At 45.3% G+C, this 18492-nt stretch overlaps 1 protein-coding gene across 1 annotated transcript in view; it reads left to right on the forward strand.

Annotated features, from left to right (window-relative positions):
• Positions 1–17205, forward strand: part of prrc2c (proline-rich coiled-coil 2C) — a 22594-nt gene extending 5389 nt beyond the window's left edge. Inside the window, exons 2-34 of the mRNA XM_013910644.1 lie at positions 987–1156; positions 1577–1751; positions 1941–2050; positions 2390–2509; positions 2821–3119; positions 3232–3311; positions 3521–3657; positions 3766–3853; positions 4454–4637; positions 4783–5401; positions 5494–5666; positions 5916–6192; positions 6295–6505; positions 6613–9141; positions 9783–9943; positions 10032–10186; positions 10270–10654; positions 10767–10852; positions 10937–11131; positions 11237–11494; positions 12044–12136; positions 12241–12342; positions 12444–12615; positions 12710–12931; positions 13067–13179; positions 13271–13425; positions 13511–13742; positions 13828–13938; positions 14065–14247; positions 14330–14430; positions 14658–14784; positions 14890–15132; positions 15224–17205. Coding sequence (XP_013766098.1) covers positions 1042–1156; positions 1577–1751; positions 1941–2050; positions 2390–2509; positions 2821–3119; positions 3232–3311; positions 3521–3657; positions 3766–3853; positions 4454–4637; positions 4783–5401; positions 5494–5666; positions 5916–6192; positions 6295–6505; positions 6613–9141; positions 9783–9943; positions 10032–10186; positions 10270–10654; positions 10767–10852; positions 10937–11131; positions 11237–11494; positions 12044–12136; positions 12241–12342; positions 12444–12615; positions 12710–12931; positions 13067–13179; positions 13271–13425; positions 13511–13742; positions 13828–13938; positions 14065–14247; positions 14330–14430; positions 14658–14784; positions 14890–15132; positions 15224–15487 — 8475 coding nt within the window. The 5' untranslated portion in view covers positions 987–1041 and the 3' untranslated portion in view covers positions 15488–17205. The remainder of the gene's footprint in view (positions 1–986; positions 1157–1576; positions 1752–1940; positions 2051–2389; positions 2510–2820; positions 3120–3231; positions 3312–3520; positions 3658–3765; positions 3854–4453; positions 4638–4782; positions 5402–5493; positions 5667–5915; positions 6193–6294; positions 6506–6612; positions 9142–9782; positions 9944–10031; positions 10187–10269; positions 10655–10766; positions 10853–10936; positions 11132–11236; positions 11495–12043; positions 12137–12240; positions 12343–12443; positions 12616–12709; positions 12932–13066; positions 13180–13270; positions 13426–13510; positions 13743–13827; positions 13939–14064; positions 14248–14329; positions 14431–14657; positions 14785–14889; positions 15133–15223) is intronic.
• Positions 17206–18492: the final 1287 nt, after the last annotated feature.

Consider the following 18492-nt stretch of genomic DNA (forward strand, 5'->3'; position numbering starts at 1 on the left):
GCTCAGTTTTCAACAATGGCGGCAGCTAGTTGGTTTTAATATTACTCTTATTATTCTTTCATGGTCACAAAATAAACTTAACAGATTTTCAGGCGAGAATATAACTGTGTAAACCTCAAATATTTGCTCAGTTTATCAAGAGACCACATATTTTCCAAAGCGCTCCGACGTTTTTGGAGACGTCTGTTACCCACCAGCTCGATAGCTAACCGGGGTTCAAGGCTCACTAGAGCCCGTGAGAACACCGGACTCGCGGCAAATCGTTTTCAAACCCACCACAGTCTTTCGCTACTCAGGTTAAACATAATATATGAGTGACTTGGATAACTTAAAAATTATATTGTTTGGCTTTTTTTTTAGTATTTCATCTGTCCCTGAGTAAATCTGTTTGGCTGAGATTAAAGTTATCGTTTTTACACAGCTGAATAAACGTCAAGCAGGCAACTGATTATCAGAAGTGTGACATGCTCGAGAATATACTCAGGTGTCCTGTTATATTTTAGATGGCAAGGAGCACACGGCTGAGTTTATTAAACTCCACTGAAACAATCTGCACATTTCATTAAAATTTAATAAACTATCATCTTGTCTTTATTTTTAGTTAGCACAGACCTTACACACTTAAAGCTGTAAGCTAATGATAGTTATATAAGAGTAGCAGATGCTGGTGCAATAAGTTGTACATTTTATGTCCAATGGGTGCATGATCTGATTAGTCGACTCATCGCAAAAATAATTGGTGACTAGTCGACTATCAAAATAATCGTTTGTGGCAGCCCTACTTCCAATTTGGCAGACCATTAAAAGCTGATCTGCTCACTAGGTGGATCAGGCTTCATGCAAGTTCATTATGAGTGTTAACGTAGTCCCTGGAGGGAAAACCCCTTTTAAATTTAATACCAAGTCAAACACATTGGTATTTTAGCCAATAAACTTTTGGGGGGGGTCTCTTCTCTGATCTTATTTTTCTCTCCCTTGTGCTATAGGAGGCTGGTTCTGGGGGCGAGGCCAAAGGACCAGACTCAATGAGTTTCCAGCGAAATGTCCGAGAAGTCAGGGCAGAGCACCAAGGCAAAGGATGGCAAAACAAAGTATGCAACCCTTAGCCTCTTCAACACCTACAAAGGCAAATCTCTGGAAACCCAGAAAACTGCAGGTAAGCTTCCAGTAATAAAGCATGGAAGCAAAGAATTGTAGGATTTATTTTTTTTAATCTAATTATTCTAAGTACTCGATGAATCTTTGATTTGGCTTAACTGTTTTTATATTCATGTTCATAGGCCGTTATGAGGTTGTTTGTTGGTATACTTCAGATAAAGAATTATACTAGAGAATGCATATAAACAAACGGGTGTCTTTTGTCTGTGTTCTTTTTAATTGTCAAGTGTATCACTGACGTGTTGGGACTACACTGCAGGCTGCATGAGGAGCAGTGTGACAGCTGTGTTATGAATAAATCCAAAATAAGTCAAACAACCTGACCCCTATTACTCATGTGAACATTGTTTAAAAGCAGTTCAGGGGGGCAAAATATCCTAATCTTGATCTTCTTCTGCATAATGTTTCTTCATTCCAGTGGCTGCCAGACATGGGCTCCAGAGTTTGGGCAAAGTTGCTGTCAGCCGGCGCATGCCCCCTCCGGCCAACCTCCCCAGCCTGAAAGCAGAGAACAAGGGAAACGATCCCAACGTCAACATTGTCCCCAAAGACGGCAGTGGATGGGCATCTCGAACTGAAGCCGGGGAGGAGAGGTGCATTTAACTTGCTTGCATTAAATATCTTAGATCCACATTTGTTTTTTTTCATACAGAGGAAAATAGTCTAAACGTTTTACCCCAAGTTACTTAACAGTAGCTGTAATTATCTAATATAAAGTGAAGTACCATTCATATTTCAGATTCATGTTGTTGAAAGCTTTACCCTGTTTTTATGTACCATAGGCAACAGGAGACACCACCACCTCAAAACAAACCAGCAGTGGTCCAGCCACAGGACCCTTCTGTTGGGGGCAGTCGTTCCTGGGCAAACAGCAAGCAGACACAGCTAGACGGTAAATATGCGTACCATTTGCTCCGTAAGCCTTACACCTGCTCAAAAAACTATTATCTATGTGTACACCATGGTTGTGCTAGGAAATTATGTAAAAGATTGTAAACAGTATCCAGCACATTCCCTACTTGTGTTCACCAAACAAAGTCCCAATCCTCAGTCTGCCATTATAGTCCGCTTGGAATGCAGATCATTTGAACTCTGCATAATGTAATGTTAGGGTGTAGAACTTCTGTGTACCAAATTGCGGATTAGACCCTTCAGTGCATCTGTAAATGACTGTTATATATTTAACCTTGTGATTTCTTCACATTTATAATGATCTGCTTGTCCTGGACAGGTTCTCCCCGTGTGAGCAGCCATTTTCACCAGGAGTTTCCCAGCTTGCAGGCGGCTGGTGAGGTCAAGGACGGTCAAGAAGAGGAGCCTTATGGACCAGGCCCAAGCCTTAGACCTCAAAGTATGGACACAGCCACGACGGGGGGACGGGGGGGATTGCATTCACGTTTGCAGTTTTCTCTTGTTATACAATATTTAAAATAAAATAAAAATTAAAAAAACTACACTTTTTGAAATATTTTGGGGTGTTTTCTTGTTTGTTTGGTGTTTTTTGGTTTTGGTTTTTTGTACCACTTGAACACTACAGTGGCCCTCCAATGAAATGACAGTGCCAGCAGTGGCCCACAGCTCATTTAAGTTTGAGACCCCTGGTCTAAAAGATTCCTAACTGTAATCAGACAATTAAAACCTCTTATCTGTCTGTCCTGGTAGATGTTGGCAGTTGGCGTGAGGGTGGCGGCAGGAATTTGAACACTGCACCTAGCCCCCCGGAGATGGAGAACAGGGCTTTGGAGGAGGGTAGCACGGCCCCTGGTACCTCTACGCCACCTGTCGAAGCTGATGAACCTGGCCGAAACACAACCACTGATGGCCAAAGGGAGAAGAAGGATCCCAGGGAGAGGTTACCTCCCTCTGGCCCCCCTCAACCTAAAGTTAATGGAGGCCAACAGCCTCCTGCTGGCGTACCAACTCACTTTGACCCTGCTTTCAGGAGCATGATGCCACCTTATGTACGTAATATTGTTACATATTCTGGATGGGCAAAACAAAAATATCACAACTGCAAAAACTAGTGGTTGTTTTTCTTTACGCTGTGTGTTGATTGCCGTCTCTGTGATTTAGATGTTCCACGCCTATCCGCAAATGTCCTTTGGTGCAGGGCAGGGGAACTTCAGATACCCTGTACCACAAGATGGGGCAAAGTGAGTTTAAGGGATAAGCCCTTGATACTTGGATTGCAGAAAAAAAAGATCAATTTTGAGTTTTTATTAGTACGGTATTTTTGGATTATTTTAAACATGAAACATTAACATCATTGCTACACAAATTACATGATCACAGAAGCACATTGTGTACACAAGTAATTTATGTATTTGTTAGGTTTAAAAATCAACTTTCCTTTATTTTTCAGGGCTCCTCGTTCAGCACGACCTCAGCAGCCACCCCCACAATCCTGGCTTCAAGACCCAGACAGACCCTCTATTATCAGTGCAACTGAACTGAAGGAACTCGACAACTTGGACACTGATGCTGATGAGGGCTGGGCAGGTCAGTAGATTTATATCTTCTATAAATGACAACATCTAATTGTAATAGAAATTTGTGCGTCTCTGATAATTCTAGCTTCTTATCAGTCATGTCTATTTTGCAATTCAGGAGCTCAGATGGAGGTGGACTACACTGAGAAACTTAACTTCAGTGATGATGAGGAGAACCAAGCTGCTAAAGACAAGGGAGAAAACTGGTTAGCATTTTTTTTTTTTTTTTTTTTTTATATATTCATTTACTCATTTACTATATCCTGCTTTTACTTTTTGTGTTCTTCACTTGCACCACACAAGTGTTTCCCAATATTGGCAAAATTTGAACTGAGTTGGTCCAAAGTTTTATTAACTTATGATTAATACAGATGGCTACAGTAGGGGAAACAGTCGTATGCATTTGAATGAGGTGGACAACATTATGAATGATTGTTGGTAAATGGACCAATACACGATAAAACAGTGCAGTAATGGGCAGTTGTTAAAGATGATTTACAGCGCTTGACGATTCATTCACTTCCATGAGCAAAGAAAGAAATTGATATTCACATATTGCTGGGAGGCCACAGCGTGAGAATGGTTGTTTAATGGAAGCATTATTGTCACTTGTTGATGGGCAAAGTGGCAAATAATTTTGCAAAGGGAAATAATAAAACTTTTTTTTATTTTATTTTAAATGGAAGTTTGGCTGCATTTGTGGTGAAGTCATTAATGAAACTAGCAATTCAGGTTAGTTGAAAATTGGGCATGCGTGTTAGGTGTTTGTTTTGTTTTGTTTTTTTACTTAACTATCTTCTTTTCAGGGAATGGCTGGGTAAAGTGGATCGTATGAGAGCTCGGCCAACGGACGGTCAGGAGGGCTGGAAGGAGGGATCTGAGGACCGTGGAGGAAGTAAAGCTTCATGGGCTGAGAGTGTTGATCCCAGAGCCCCATCACCTGGGAGTATGGGGCAATATAATAAATCAGCTGCTACACAGGACTTCCAGGTAAAGCATGTGCAAGTTACAGAAGCCTACTATCATGTCTTAATTTTATTAACACTGTTACTTCCCCCTCGCCGCCTGGACCCGTTTAGGGGAACGTAACAACACTGTGATCACTTTGTTTATGACTTTATTCTCCGTTTTTCAGGCTGGCAGTCGCTCTGGTGGTGGTGGAGCTCAGCGTGGGGGCAAAGCACAGGCTGCAGGGGCACCTGGTGCTGAGGAGGATTCTGAAGCCTGGCGGCAAAAACGGAAAAAGTCTTCTGAAATTTCTGAAGCTGTAGAGCGAGCAAGACGGAGGAGAGAGGAAGAGGAACGCCGGATGGAGGAGCAACGACTTGCTGCTTGTGCTGAAAAACTTAAACGTTTAAATGAAAAACACCGCCAGGCTAATGAGGGCAAGCCTTCCCCTGCTCAGACCACCAATGATGAGGCAGGAGCTCCCCGTGAGGAAGCATCTTTATCAACTCCTCCTGTTTCTAGTCCTGCACCTTCAGTCCCAATTTCACAATCACAAGCCACAGTCATGCAGACTTCCTTACCTGAGAGAGGGGAGCGAGATGGAGCAGAACCAAATGCTGAGGAAGAGGTTCACCTGCCTCGTCAGCCCACCCCGCCTGTCCAGAGACCTGTAGCCTTAGCTCCAGAGCAGCCACAGGGCGAGGGAGAGACCTCCTTGGCTGAGGTTGGTCCCATAATGGACGAGAACCAAACTGATAGGACCTCAGTGCCAATCCGAGACTATTTTAACATGGAGGACAACAGAGGTAAGCTAACTCTGAACAATGATCAAGTTGCAAAAAAATTATCTGACTACCACTTGTTAATTAATGCCAATACTGTTTTTGTTTTTCCACAGTGGATGAGCCCCACATGTCTTTGCCCCACAAGGAAACCCCTGCTGGTGATGAAGTCCCTATTGCACAATCACCGCTGGAAGGGGAGGCAGCAGCTGCTATGCGTCCTTCTGTCATCTCAGGCTATTCCAAACAGTTTCAGAAGTCTTTACCACCTCGATTCCTCAGACAGCAGGTAAGGGTTTGGCCTTACTTGGTAAATCATTATCTGGTTGTACCATAGGCTAGTTGGGGATCTTAGAAGGCCTGTCAAGCAACATTTCCACACCTGAGCTGTTTCTTTGCAATAGCTTTAACTGTGACATATGGTGATCAGGTTGAGCGCTTGGTAGAATAATTTGATAAGATGTGTCTGTTTGATGGGTTAAGTTGGCTTGAGTTTTTTTTTTTAACATTTCTTAAATGTTCTTCAATGCACTTGTAGGAACAGATGAAGCAGCAGCAATGGCAACAACAACAGCAGCAACAGCAGAGTGGGGGCTCTGTGTCTCCCTCAAGTGGTGGCAGCGTTCCAGCTGCCCAGCAGCAGCAGCAGCAACAGCAACAACAGCACCGCTCCATGTACCAACCCATAGGCCCTCACCACCAACACTTGGCCTCCATGGGATTTGATCCCCGTTGGCTTATGATGCAGTCCTACATGGACCCTCGGATGATGTCAGGCCGGCCACCTATGGACATGCCAACTAACATTCACCCTGGTAAGTAGATATGCAAAATAAATTTGGTGTGGGTGTGATAAGTGTTGCTGTGTGGGGTTTTTTTTGGTTTTTTTTTCAAAGTACATCTTTTGTCAACTTCAGGGAGGATGCCACCTAAGCAGATTGTACGCAGGGAGCCAGGGGACAACTCAAGCTCTAGCTCGGATTCATTTGACCACTTAACCCGACCAGTTCGTGACCACGGCCTGGCCTCAGACTCACGGATGGTCTGGGGATCAGACCCATACCCACAGTCAGAGCCATTACCTTCTGTAACTCCTCCAAAAGGAAGGGATGATAACAAGGAGCAAAGGTTAAAAAATATTAATTGACAGAAAAAAATATGAATGGAAGTAATTGGTAATTAACTTCTTTCATGCTTTAAACATCTCAATTAAAATTTGGTGTTTTTATTTATAGGATGGATTCTGGTTTGGATCTGGACAGGGGTCTTCCAGCTATCTATCCCCAAGATCACGGTTCATTGGACTCTCGTAAAAGTAACTTCTTCCGGGACCCTTCAGAGTCTCTATCAGCATTTACGCAGGGCCCGGAAGACTTGCCAGGACCTCTTGACAGAGTCCCTGTAGGCACAGGTTTTGACCCAGAGGAGCCAGGCTTACCAAGTGGGGAGGAGGTAGAAGCTCTTGGCCAAGCCATGCTCCAGAGAAATGTCTCACAGGGCTCCAGCCACTCTCTTAAGCTTGAAGAGCCTAGGTTTGACGGGCTACCCCTGGGAACAAAATCACTAGAGATACAGGAAGCAGGGGAACGAACTGATGATAAGCCCCAGAATGAGCTCTACTCTCAGGCTGCTGTAACAAATAACAGAGCTACCCCTCCTGCTGATGGATTACACAAACAAGAGAAGTTGCCTCTGCCAGCACCCAGCAAGCAGAAGGCTGAGCTGCGGTGGGGTGGAAGATCAGGAGCTGGACGCAGAGAAGGACCAGGAGGAGACAGACCTGCACGTAGATCTGGGCCAATAAAGAAACCTGTCTTAAGGGACATGAAAGAAGAGAGGGAGCAAAGAGAAGAAAGAGAGAAGCGTCATGAGAGAGGGGAAAGAGGGGATAGGCCCAAAAAGGAACAGTCTTCCAAAGCTCCATCTGCAGCTGCTGTTGTATCAGAAGACTCCAGGCCTCACGGTGAGGGAAAGAGAGAAACTGCAGAGGCGGAGGAAACTCCAACTGCCCATCAGAGGGCCAGAGACTCTCAGCCTTCTTCTGGGGCTCCCACCTCTTCTTCTCAGGAGGAGAAGGTGGAAAAGGCATCCAGCAATGAGAAACATTCAGAACCCAAACTGCCCTCTCGGAAAGAGTCCAACCTCCCTCCACGTTCCTACCGGCGAGAGGAAAGAGAGAGGGGGCGAGAGGAAAGAGAGAGGGGGCGAGAGGAAAGAGAGAGGGGGCGAGAGGAAAGAGAGAGGGGGCGAGAGGAAAGAGAGAGGGAACGAGAGCGGGAGAAGGAAATGGATAAGGACAGAGAGCGAGAATGGCCGGCAGACTCAAATTTCAAAGGTCGTGGTCGAGGGGAGTATTATTCCAGAGGACGAAGCTACCGTGGGACTTACAGTGGTAGAGGCAGGGGGAGTCGGGGTAGAAGCCGGGCAGAATACCCCTATCGAGAGCCCCGATCACGCTCAGATTTACCATCTGCTGCAGGTGCTGCTGCCTTTCGCAACAGGGAGGAAAGTGAAACACGAAGTGAGAGCTCGGACTTTGAGGTTATACCAAAACGTAGACGGCGCCGTGGTTCAGACACAGACTCTGAAAGTGAAGGCGGGAGGGAGTCTGCCAGTGATACTGGACCATCTGACCGTGAGCCTAGCACCAAACCTAGCCGTCCACTGAGAAGAGAGCTCCCTGGGGAGGGCCGCTCAGTATCTCACAAGCCAGGCTTTGGACCACCTCACATGGGGGAAAAGGTTGGATCAAGAGCAGATGATGAAAGCCGCCCCAAACCAGGATTCCTTCCTAAAGGAGAGCCTTCTCGGCGAGGAAGAGGGGGATTATACAGCAGACGAGGTGGAGCGAGGGAGCGTGGAGGCCCACGCTCAGCCCCTCTTAGACGACCAGCAGCCAGAGAACCTTCTTCCCAGTGGCCCTCTAAACCCATGGAGACATTCAGGCCTGAAGATGCAGAGTCCACATCAAGATTTGACAATCCTCCTACTGACCGACGACCCCCAAAATCTGAGGGGAAGAAATTTGGGGAGGGGGGTCCTCAAAGTAGCAGAGAGAGGCCTCGTCGATCTAGACCAGCACGGCCCCCAAGGCAAGATAAACCGCCCCGCTTTAGGCGTTTAAAGGAGCGTGAGGCTGCAGTTTTGGCTAGTGGAGAGTCAGCCCCCAGTCCCCCTGTTTCTTTACCCTCAGTGCCTCCTGCTGCTGCTGTGCCCAGCACTGCAACTGCCCCAATCCCCCTCTCCCCAACTCTCTCTAGAGCTCCAGGAACCCCATTAACTGTGCCTGCAGAAACGGCAGCCTCTATGCCCACACCTGACCTCCCGTCTCCTTTAGAAGCGCCTTTGCCTGATACAAGTAGTCCCACTATTACTGCTGCTGGTACCAAGTCGCCTGATTTGTCAAATCAGAACTCGTCAGATCAGGCGAATGAGGAATGGGAAACTGCTTCTGAGAGCAGTGACTTTAATGAAAGGAGAGAGCGAGAAGAGAAGAAAGGAGCAGTGGAGCCTGCTAATGGAGCAGCTACAGCATCTGCACCAGCCCCTGCACCACCCCAGGGCTCTTTGACTCCCAGTAAAAGCTCACCTGATGGAGGGCTGACACCAAAACGTGATGGAGCTCCTGGAGCCAAGAGGAGCTTCTCGAGTCAGAGGCCTACAGAGAGACAGAATCGTAGAGGCAACAGTGGAGCCAAACCAGGGCGCAGCTACACAGGGGGCAAGGGAGAGAGGAGAGGAGGGGCCAAAGCTGGCCGCAAAGGGTGAGTGTGAGACAATGAGGCTTTTGTCACTTGCACAAAGAAGTTGAACAGAGTTTATTTTCAAACAATAAACCATTTGTGTAGTTATTATGCCTAATTAAGAGTTCAACTGAATAGCACCAGTGCAGAATGTAAATATCACAGTAGTTTGAAGTGGCATGTTCTTGTTGTTTTAAGTTCAAGACTGGGTTTCTTTCCCTGGAAATGATCTTGTTAAGATGAAAGAAATTTCCAGAAGAATTTCTACTGGAAGTGCATTTAAAAAAGGAAAGGGGTATAATCATCATAGTATATTTATTATACACAATCAGTTTTATGGGATGTAGGAACTAAATTCAATCCTTGTATTTGAGCTTTAAGTTTTGTTAAAAGGGGCCATTATTTCTGCAATTATTTAGAAGGATTCTTCACTCTGGTGATCAGTATGCTATAATTGGCTGTCATAAAAGTAGCTAAATGCAGAATCAGACTGGTGGTATTTTTAGACTTTTACTGTGTCTCAGGTTTCTGAAGGAAAGCAGAAAGATTCTCACTGTTTCTTGTACAAGCTGCCTGTGGTTTTGTTTTTCGTTTTTTGCATAAATATACAGGAATTAAAGGTTTAAATGTTTTTGCTTTCTACTTGTCTCTTAATGAAACAGCCCTGCAGCCCAAAACTCAGAGACAGCAGCGCTAGCACCTGGAGGAGCAGCCCAGCGACCTGCAAAAGAGCAGCCTGCGCGTCGCAAAGATGAAGCTAAGCAGGCCACCAAGAAGCCCAAGGAGAATGCTCTTTCTCAGTTTGATCTCAATAATTATGCCAGTCAGTAAACATGCTCATAGATTAAGCCTGTACTGCACTCGAGCTGTTTATCACTTGAAAACTGAGGTTAAATTTGTTGTTATTGTAGGTGTTGTGATTATTGATGACCACCCAGAGGTTACCACCACAGAGGACCCACAGTCCAGTGCCAACGATGATGGTTTCACAGAGGTTGTCTCCCGAAAACAACAGAAGCGTCTGCAGGATGAAGAGAAACGGAAAAAAGAAGAGCAAACTACTCAGGTGGGGGAACGATAGTTTGTGTGGTGCAATGTTTAAAGTAAAAAAATGTAGGTGTGTAACTAATATCCACACACGTCCTACAGAACTGGGGTAAAAAAGGCCCCGGTGAGAAGAGCAGAGGAAGTGGAGGAAAGCTGCCACCAAGATTTGCTAAAAAGCAGTCATCGCAGCAGCAGCAACAACAACAGGCCCCTCAATCTCAGCCTCCTGTAGCTGCTGCCCCCCAGGCCCAACAGCAGCCTTCAGTTCCTGCTGCCCAACATCCTCATCATGCCTCCTCCCAGCCTGCTGCTTCACCTCAGACTCTGGAAGGAACAGTGGCTCCTCTGCCTTCTGTTCCCCCTGCTGCTGCAGACTTCACGTCAAAGAGCCTACCCCCTGCACCTGCACAGACACACAGTACTCTGGGTACTGAATTGTGGGAGAACAAGGTAGCGGGTGGTACCGTCCTTCCGGATGTCAAGAAGCGTGAGTGGAAAAGTTCATTTTGGTCTTAATCTTCTCTTTCTTGACTCTTGAAATTATCTTTGGTTGAATTGTGGATGGCTTTCTAATCTAAAATATACAATGTTTATTCCAGTTGGTCCAATAAGCCCTCCCCAGCCACCTTCTGTGAGTGCCTGGAACAAACCGCTTACCTCCTTTACTGGTACTGTCTCCTCTGAGGTAGGTAAAATGCTTCTCGCACCTTCCTCTTTATTGTTTTAATGCTTTTGTCACACGATAAACCATGAAACATGTGTTTTTTAGGGTATAAAGCCTGGAGCTGAGGGCAGCGTGGAGCTGGGGATAGACAGTATTCAGTTTGGAGCGCCATCATCTGCAGGCAGCACTGACAGTGATGGAGTTCCTGCATTGCTTGAAAGTGGCTCTGAAAACAAACTACCTGCTCCCAAAGAACAGAGACAGAAACAACCTCGAGCTGGCCCAATCAAAACACAGAAGGTACACATAGTCTTCTAGAAATGCAGTTTTGTGTTAAATGACACTGGCTTGTGTCATTTCTGTAAATATTTACTCCAGCCTAAATGTTTAATCACTTCTCCTCAGCTACCAGAGATGGAACCAGTGGAAACCAAGGAGTACAAGCCAGGTCCCATTGGTAAAGAGCGCTCTCTAAAAAATCGTAAGGCCAAAGATGCACGTGGAGGAGAAGCTGATGGGATGGAGGGAGGAGTACCTGGAGGAGGTGCTAGCAGAGCAGCAGACTCCAGTCCTCCCACTAGCGACACCACAGTACCAGAGCTGGGTGGAGGCATTGAGGGCATGATCACAGTCCCCTCAGCAGAGTACAACAGCAACTCTAAGGTATACTACAACTGTTTTACAACCGTTCACATTGAGCTAGATGAAGTCCTGCTATAATTAACCCATATAGTCTGATGACTGAAATGGGGGAGAGTTTAGTTTATGTCCTCAATTTATTGTTTACAGATGGAGCTAAAAAAAAATACAATGATAAAGAAACCACTTCTATTCAGACAATATCAGGTCATTATTGACTGCATATAACCAAACACCATCCATCTTTTGCTCACCACACATTGTGGTTACTGGCAGGCAACCAAAGTCTGTTCAAATGTGATCAGTTAGTAGCACTTGGGCTACAAGCAAACTACAAATGGAAATCGGAGAACACCGGGCATCAAATCCTGTCCCTCAAACTCTGTTGAATGACTTCATTTGGGACTTCATTCATGGCTGGCACAATATTCAAATTATTACTTAACCAGTGATGTTTTTTCCCCCCCAAAATTCTTTACTTTTTCATCATGAACAACATTTAGTTAACTCTTATAGTACTTTTGTTACTCTGTTTTAATATGAATGCCTTCATATTAAATTATTGTCCCTCAGGAGTCTGTCACTGACTATACCACCCCCTCCTCGTCGTTGGCCGACAGCGTTCCCACAGCAGGCAACAAAATGGAAGAGAGTTTAGTGGCCAATGTGAGTATATGTCTTTACACAGGCTCAAAATGTTACACACCATTTTTAATTTGAGGAGATTACGTCTTTTTTTTTTTCCCTCCCTCTGGTTCTATGTTTTTTAGGTGGCACTACCGCACTCATTGCCTCTCCCTCGCCGCGAGACCCTCCAGCAGAGCTCCAGTCTCAGTACAGTCTCTCCAGCTACTGTTGACCTAACACTAAAGGTACACAGATGTACAGAAAACTCTAAGCAACATTATTTTCTGCAAAATTTTGTTCTCTGAACCATCACTTAAACACTTTTTTCTTTCTTTTACCTCTTCAGATGGAATCTGCACGCAAAGCATGGGAAAATTCTCCAAGTCTGGAGAAGAGTTCTCCTGTCACCACCTCCTCATCCCCCATCACCTCCTGCACTTCCTCATACTCCTCCTTCTCCTCAGCCTCCATGCCACAGATCCCGGTGGCTTCTGTTACCCCCAGTACCTCGCTATCAGGTAATGTAACTCCCACTCAAACATATCCTACTTCCTACAGTATTGTTTTTGCAAACTTGTTAAAACACATCTTTTAATCATTTTCACCTCGCAGGCTCTGCCACTTATACGACATCGTCCCTCAGTACCAAAACCACCACAGCCTCTGACCCCCCTAACATCTGTAAGGTGAAGCCCCAGCAGCTGCAAGGTGGAAGCCTGTCCTCTTCTAGCAATAGCAGCAGTAGCAGCAGCTTCTCTCAGCTTGGCTGTGTGCCTCCCCTCCTGCCCCAGCAACAGCAGACCCCACAGGTGTACGTCTCTCAGTCTGCAGCAGGTGAGGGGAAAACTTCTGTTATACAGATTTTACAGGTTTTGTTATTACATATTTGTGGAGTGTGTGTGTGTGTGTGTGTGTGTGTGTGTGTTTCTGTGATTGATCTGTAATATTTAACATGTGTAGGTTCTGCAGCTCAGATTCCAGCCTTCTACATGGACACTAGCCACCTCTTCAGCACACCCCATCCTCGTTTGGCTCCTCCTTCCCTGGCGCAGCAGCAAGGTTTCCAGCCCGGCCTCTCACAGGTAGGAATAAAACAATACAGTTAAGTCTTTAGAGAAATATTAAAAGACAAAACCATTATTTTAATTTTTTTCTTCTTCCCCCACCTTATAGCCAACTGCTGTGCAGCAGATTCCCATCCCTATATATGCTCCTCTGCAAGGTCAGCCTCAGCATCAACACACGCATCAGGCTCAGCTAGGACTCGGCGCCGGCCCTCCAGTCTCACAGCCACAGGACCTCTTTAGCTCTTCACTGCAGCCTTACAGGTAACGGCATCACAGGCTTTCAGTTTGCTTCTCCCTTCCCGCCATTGTTTCTTTCATCTCATTCTCTGGTTTTGTCATCCATCAGGTCCCAGCAGGCATTCATGCAGAGCAACTTATCACAGCCCTCTATGATGCTCTCAGGACCATCCCTCCACAGTTATCCTGGTGTGCAGGCACCTGAGCTGGGCAAGCCTCAGTCCAACTTGGCTTATCAACAACCCTCGTCCACCCAGCACATTCCCATTCTGTTTGAGCCGCAGCTGAACCAGCCCTCTGGCATGGGCGGGTCTCAGCTCATTGATACACACCTGCTGCAGGTAAACGGAAAATCATATGGACAGTGAATTTGATTAATTTGTATATGCATGCATTTCATCTCACTTTTTTGTGCCTTTGGTTCAGACTCGACAGGGAATGAATCAGCACTCGAACATGTACTCAGGGCAGGTGCAACAGCATGGTCAGAGTAGCTACTACAGCAACACACAGTCACCCAGTTCTGCAATGCAGCAGGTAACCTACATGCAAAAATAACAAATAATAATAAATTTATGAACCTGTTCTGGGTTTTAAATGTTGGACCACACTTTATTTTTCTTCTTCTCACTTGGGGTTACCATTGTTTTAATTTCTCCCCAGGTGACGGTCCCTCAGCTGTCCCTGCCTAACTTTGGCTCGGGTGGAGGCCAGCCCCTCTTGGCACTACCTCCCACTCCTCCCCAAACCCAGCCCCCCAATATCAACCGACAGCCCCCAGTCTCTCAGCCGTACCGAGGCATCATGGGCCCCAACCACAGCATGATGCAGCCTCCCACCAGCAAGGTATTGAACCATCTGTATTTGACAATTTAAATAAACAGAAGTTTTTACGTGAGACTCAGTGGCTTATTGTGACGTGTTGTAGATGGACATGGATATGAAACTATTTGGCAGTGGGATGGACGTGAAGCCAGGGACTCCTCCTGTCAGCGGCAGGAGCACTACACCCACCTCTAGTCCTTACAGGTAAATGCGTAAAAGTACAGTTAACATTGTTATCATTTTTATTTGAAGCCTTATTTAATGTGGACAAAACAGAAGAGAACAAACTGTAATGAAAACCAGTCATTTTATTTAGATATCCCTGTGTCACAAACTAAAAATGTACCTTAAGGCGCTTCTTATTCTCAGGAGTGTTCATAGGTTTTGTTAATATCATGTTTCTGTAATGTTTCTTTGACTTCTCACTGCAGGGCCAGCTCCACCTCTCCTAGCAGCCAGTCAAGCAAGATTAACAGTATGCTCTACCAGAAGCAGTTTCAGCCCAGCTCTGCCGGCATGAGAATGACGCAGCACTTTCCTGGCCAGTTCAACCCACAGGTAATAATCTAATTTTGTTTTTCTTTGGTAACTTGTATAAAGCACTAATTTTGAACTATTAATTCCAAATGATTGAGTTTATTCTGCTCCTTTTTTTTTATTCAGCTTCTGTCTCAGCCCAGCATAGTCTCTCCTCTGGTTCGCCCTCCTCATGCTAACTCCTTCGTTGGAGGTGTCCAGCGCTCTCCCATGGGCCCTCCAATGTCACCCAATGTAAGCGGTGGGCTCATGCCTCACCCCAGACCGCAGCACCCACAGCACAGCCAGCACCCCCCACGGGGACCACCTGGCTCAACCCTTGCACCCAGAGGCACGCAAGCAGCTCTAAAGGCTGAACAGGACCTAAAGGTGTGTCTGCTGTTATTTGTTTGTTGGAGTAGCCTGTGCAGTCTAATGGATATATTAGTTGAATTATTTGTATTTTTCTTTCTCTCTTTAGGCAAAGCAGCGGGCTGAGGTGCTCCAGTCCACTCACAAGTTCTTCTCAGAACAGCAGCAACAGCAGCAGCAGCTCAAGGCCCCGCAAGCCAACAAAGCATCTCGAATCGATCAAGGAGGAAAACCCCCGCTTGACACATCAGCTCCAAACCACCAGACAGGAGGCGAGCGCCCAGATTCTGAAAAACCCTCCGCATCGACGGCCAAGCCCATACGGACTGGCCCCATAAAGCCGCAGGCCATCAAACCAGAGGAGGGAAAGTAAAGCACTTCTGACCCTCTTCAGATAATGAAACGAAAGGATGGAAGAGTGAATCTAGCCCCATTCACTCAGCCACCACCTCACATCAGCCCCGAGGACAGCGTGGGGGAGGAGTTGGGTAGAGATACAGATGGTAGTGGTTACTGACAGTAGGCCCTTTGGAGTGTAAACAAAATCCTCTTCCTCATCTTCCTTCCCCCGTCTTGTCCCACTGTAGGTGGGGGCATTTGAGTTGGGTTGTTCCATCACATTTAGCTGCCGGTAAAGTTGCTGAGCAAGCTGTTCCCTAGAAATCTACTGTGACGGTAGATGACGAGAGAGTTGGGGGGGAGAGAGAGAAATCTGAAATTTGCTGCTGAGTTTGCCATTTTTTTATAGCTCCTCATTTCTGTTCAGTTTACCCTCCCACCCACCAAATAGGATCACACATTATATCAGATCCCTGTTTTGTTAACAAGAGAATGAATCAAATTTGATTTTGTAGTTGAAGCAATCTTAAGGAGATGTCATTTAGTGAAGCACACGTTTTGTTCCCCAATCTCCCATTATAACTAATCCAGAGATCCGTGCAGGCGTGCACACCCTCTCGCTCAACGGTTTGATCCGATTACTGCTCGAAGATATGAATTCTGAAATCCTGTTGTCATTTGTTTTGTTTTCTTTCTTTTTTTTACCAGAATTGAAATGTGAAAATCGCAGCTTTTGATTGACTTTAATAATCGATTGAGTTCTTGATTCGTCTGCCTGTGAGCCTTTGCTCCTGCCTTCTGCTCTCATCTCCTTGCCTGAGATTTTACTGATGTGTTGGGGTGGGTGTGTGTCGGGTCTGTGCATGTGGTAAAAACAGAGGGAGAGCTTGTAGCTGGACTCTCCTGTTTATTTAGCCAAAGGTTAAAGCAGAGCAGAGATGAAGTCGCAGCCTTTTTAAGATTGGTGAGATTTGAGTGGATTTACAGGTTTACATGGATGATGTATGATCACTACTTGCAGTTGTTCCAGTGTAGGAGCTGCTGTCACACACACACACCCATTCACTGCTTTCACACCCATCCTTGCTATCACACAAACACACACATACACACCTCACTGTCAAACACCGAGACCTGCTGCTATTGACTGATTTTTAGAGTTTAGCTAGAGTTTAGCAGGATAGGGCTGGGTAGAGGAATCGGTGAGCCGATCGTTTAAAACAAATCTTTTTGTGTGTGTGTGTGTGTGTGTGTGTGTGTGTATTGACCTTTATGGCGAGAGGGAACAGGAACAGGACGGAGAACAAGTTTAAAATAAAAATAAAAAAAGACGGAGGGAGAGAAGCCTCAAATTCTGAAGTGTTTGGGCAGAAGGACAATTATTATTTTGTTGTCTTTGCTGATGAGAGCAATCAGTGCTGTTTTCTCTCTGCCTCACCTCCACTGGCTGCCCCACCCACAATGCTCTCATCTTGGGGTTGCGGTGACAATGGTCCTTCAGAAATGTACAGTAGTATGCGCCCTGAGGTGGTGAGGGGACCCCTCACGTCTACCCTGGTTGAGGGAAAAGTCCTTACTCTGGAGGGGGGATTAGGGAGGGAGGGTAATGAATTGTTTGTTTTGTTTTGTTTTTGATTTTATTTTATTTTTGTTGTACTTGTACAGGGGTTTCATCGCTGTATTAAAATATGTACGGTCTTATTTACATTCTCTTGGTTTGGTTACAGAAACTAATAAATAATATACTGTTGAGATGTTTTTCAGTGAAGTGTGCTTTTTACTTCCAAATCCTTTTCGATGATCATGCTGTGAAATTTCTAATCAATTTAATTCTGGTTTTGATTGCATCTGACCACTAGGTGTCAGTAAACACCATTTTAAATGGGAACAATGGAGAGCTTACATGAGGAAAACCCATTTTCTTCTAGTTCCACCTTCTTTTGAAGAGCTGATGGAAAGGTCTTATGACTGGTCAGTAAATCACTGATGTTTTATTACCTCTTAACCCTCTCAGGCTTTAAACTTTTTGTTGCTAATGCACAACCAAGTCCTGCAGTGGTACTTCTGAGTAAAAGAAACTCATAAAATATGTATGTTGGGTAATCACGTTGTTAGTATTTAACTGTTGCAAATCTGCAACGCCTGCCTGGAGAGGGTTAAAGTCACTGCTTGACCAGGTTAACAGGGTTTTGTCTCGAGAGAAAGTACTTTAAAAACCTTTCAAATATGCTAAATATCATTTTATTTATTTGAAAATTAGATTAAATCTTTGCTAATTGGTAAGACTTGGTTTTTATTCATTTGAATCGCCAGTAATCAGCAGTGCTTTGAGCCTTTTCAGTTTTCCAAGACTTAGAATGGTATTTTAGTAGTATTAAAGTAATATTTCCTGAACCATATAATTTGAAAACCTCAGCTTATGAGCTAAAAACAACAGTTCCGTTTTAGCTGTGTTACCAACAACGACTTTAGACACCTGTTCAGCTGAACATATATTATACTTCAGGGATATCGAGCTGTCCATTCTACCTGCTTTGGTACAAATGAAAGTGGCGAGCAGCAGCTCAACTGGCAACTTATTAACGTCTACCAGATGCTCTGGGTTAAACTGCTGTCATCTGTGAAGTCGACAGTGGTGTTCTCTGGCAGATACCAGTTCAGCTGCATAATCTACAGCTGTGAACACAAGTCTCACTAAAGGATTGCAGAACCCGATGAGACCCTTATGGAATCAATTTCTAACAGTTTAGTTGGACATATCCACCAGTAGCCCTCTGGACATAATTTGGTAGTGCTTCTGTTCTTCCTTGCACAAAGGAGCATATGCTGGTCCTTATGCGGCCCTGTCCAGGTGCCCTCATGTAACACCCCATCTCCTGTTATCTAATCCGCACTCTTGAGACTGTTTTGGGAGAGACGACAAACTTTGCAGTGCCTGTGTATGTGTCATCCTGGGGGAGCTGGAAGAAGTTGGGACATGCCAGTCGAGCTGCATGGTCCTGGTGGTGAGAAGAAGGTGCAATAAAAGACCTGTCTCAT

The sequence above is a fragment of the Pundamilia nyererei genome, unplaced genomic scaffold (genome assembly GCF_000239375.1).
Source record: "Pundamilia nyererei isolate P.nyererei 1_Seehausen unplaced genomic scaffold, PunNye1.0 scaffold00046, whole genome shotgun sequence".
Taxonomy (NCBI): Eukaryota; Metazoa; Chordata; class Actinopteri; order Cichliformes; family Cichlidae; genus Pundamilia; species Pundamilia nyererei.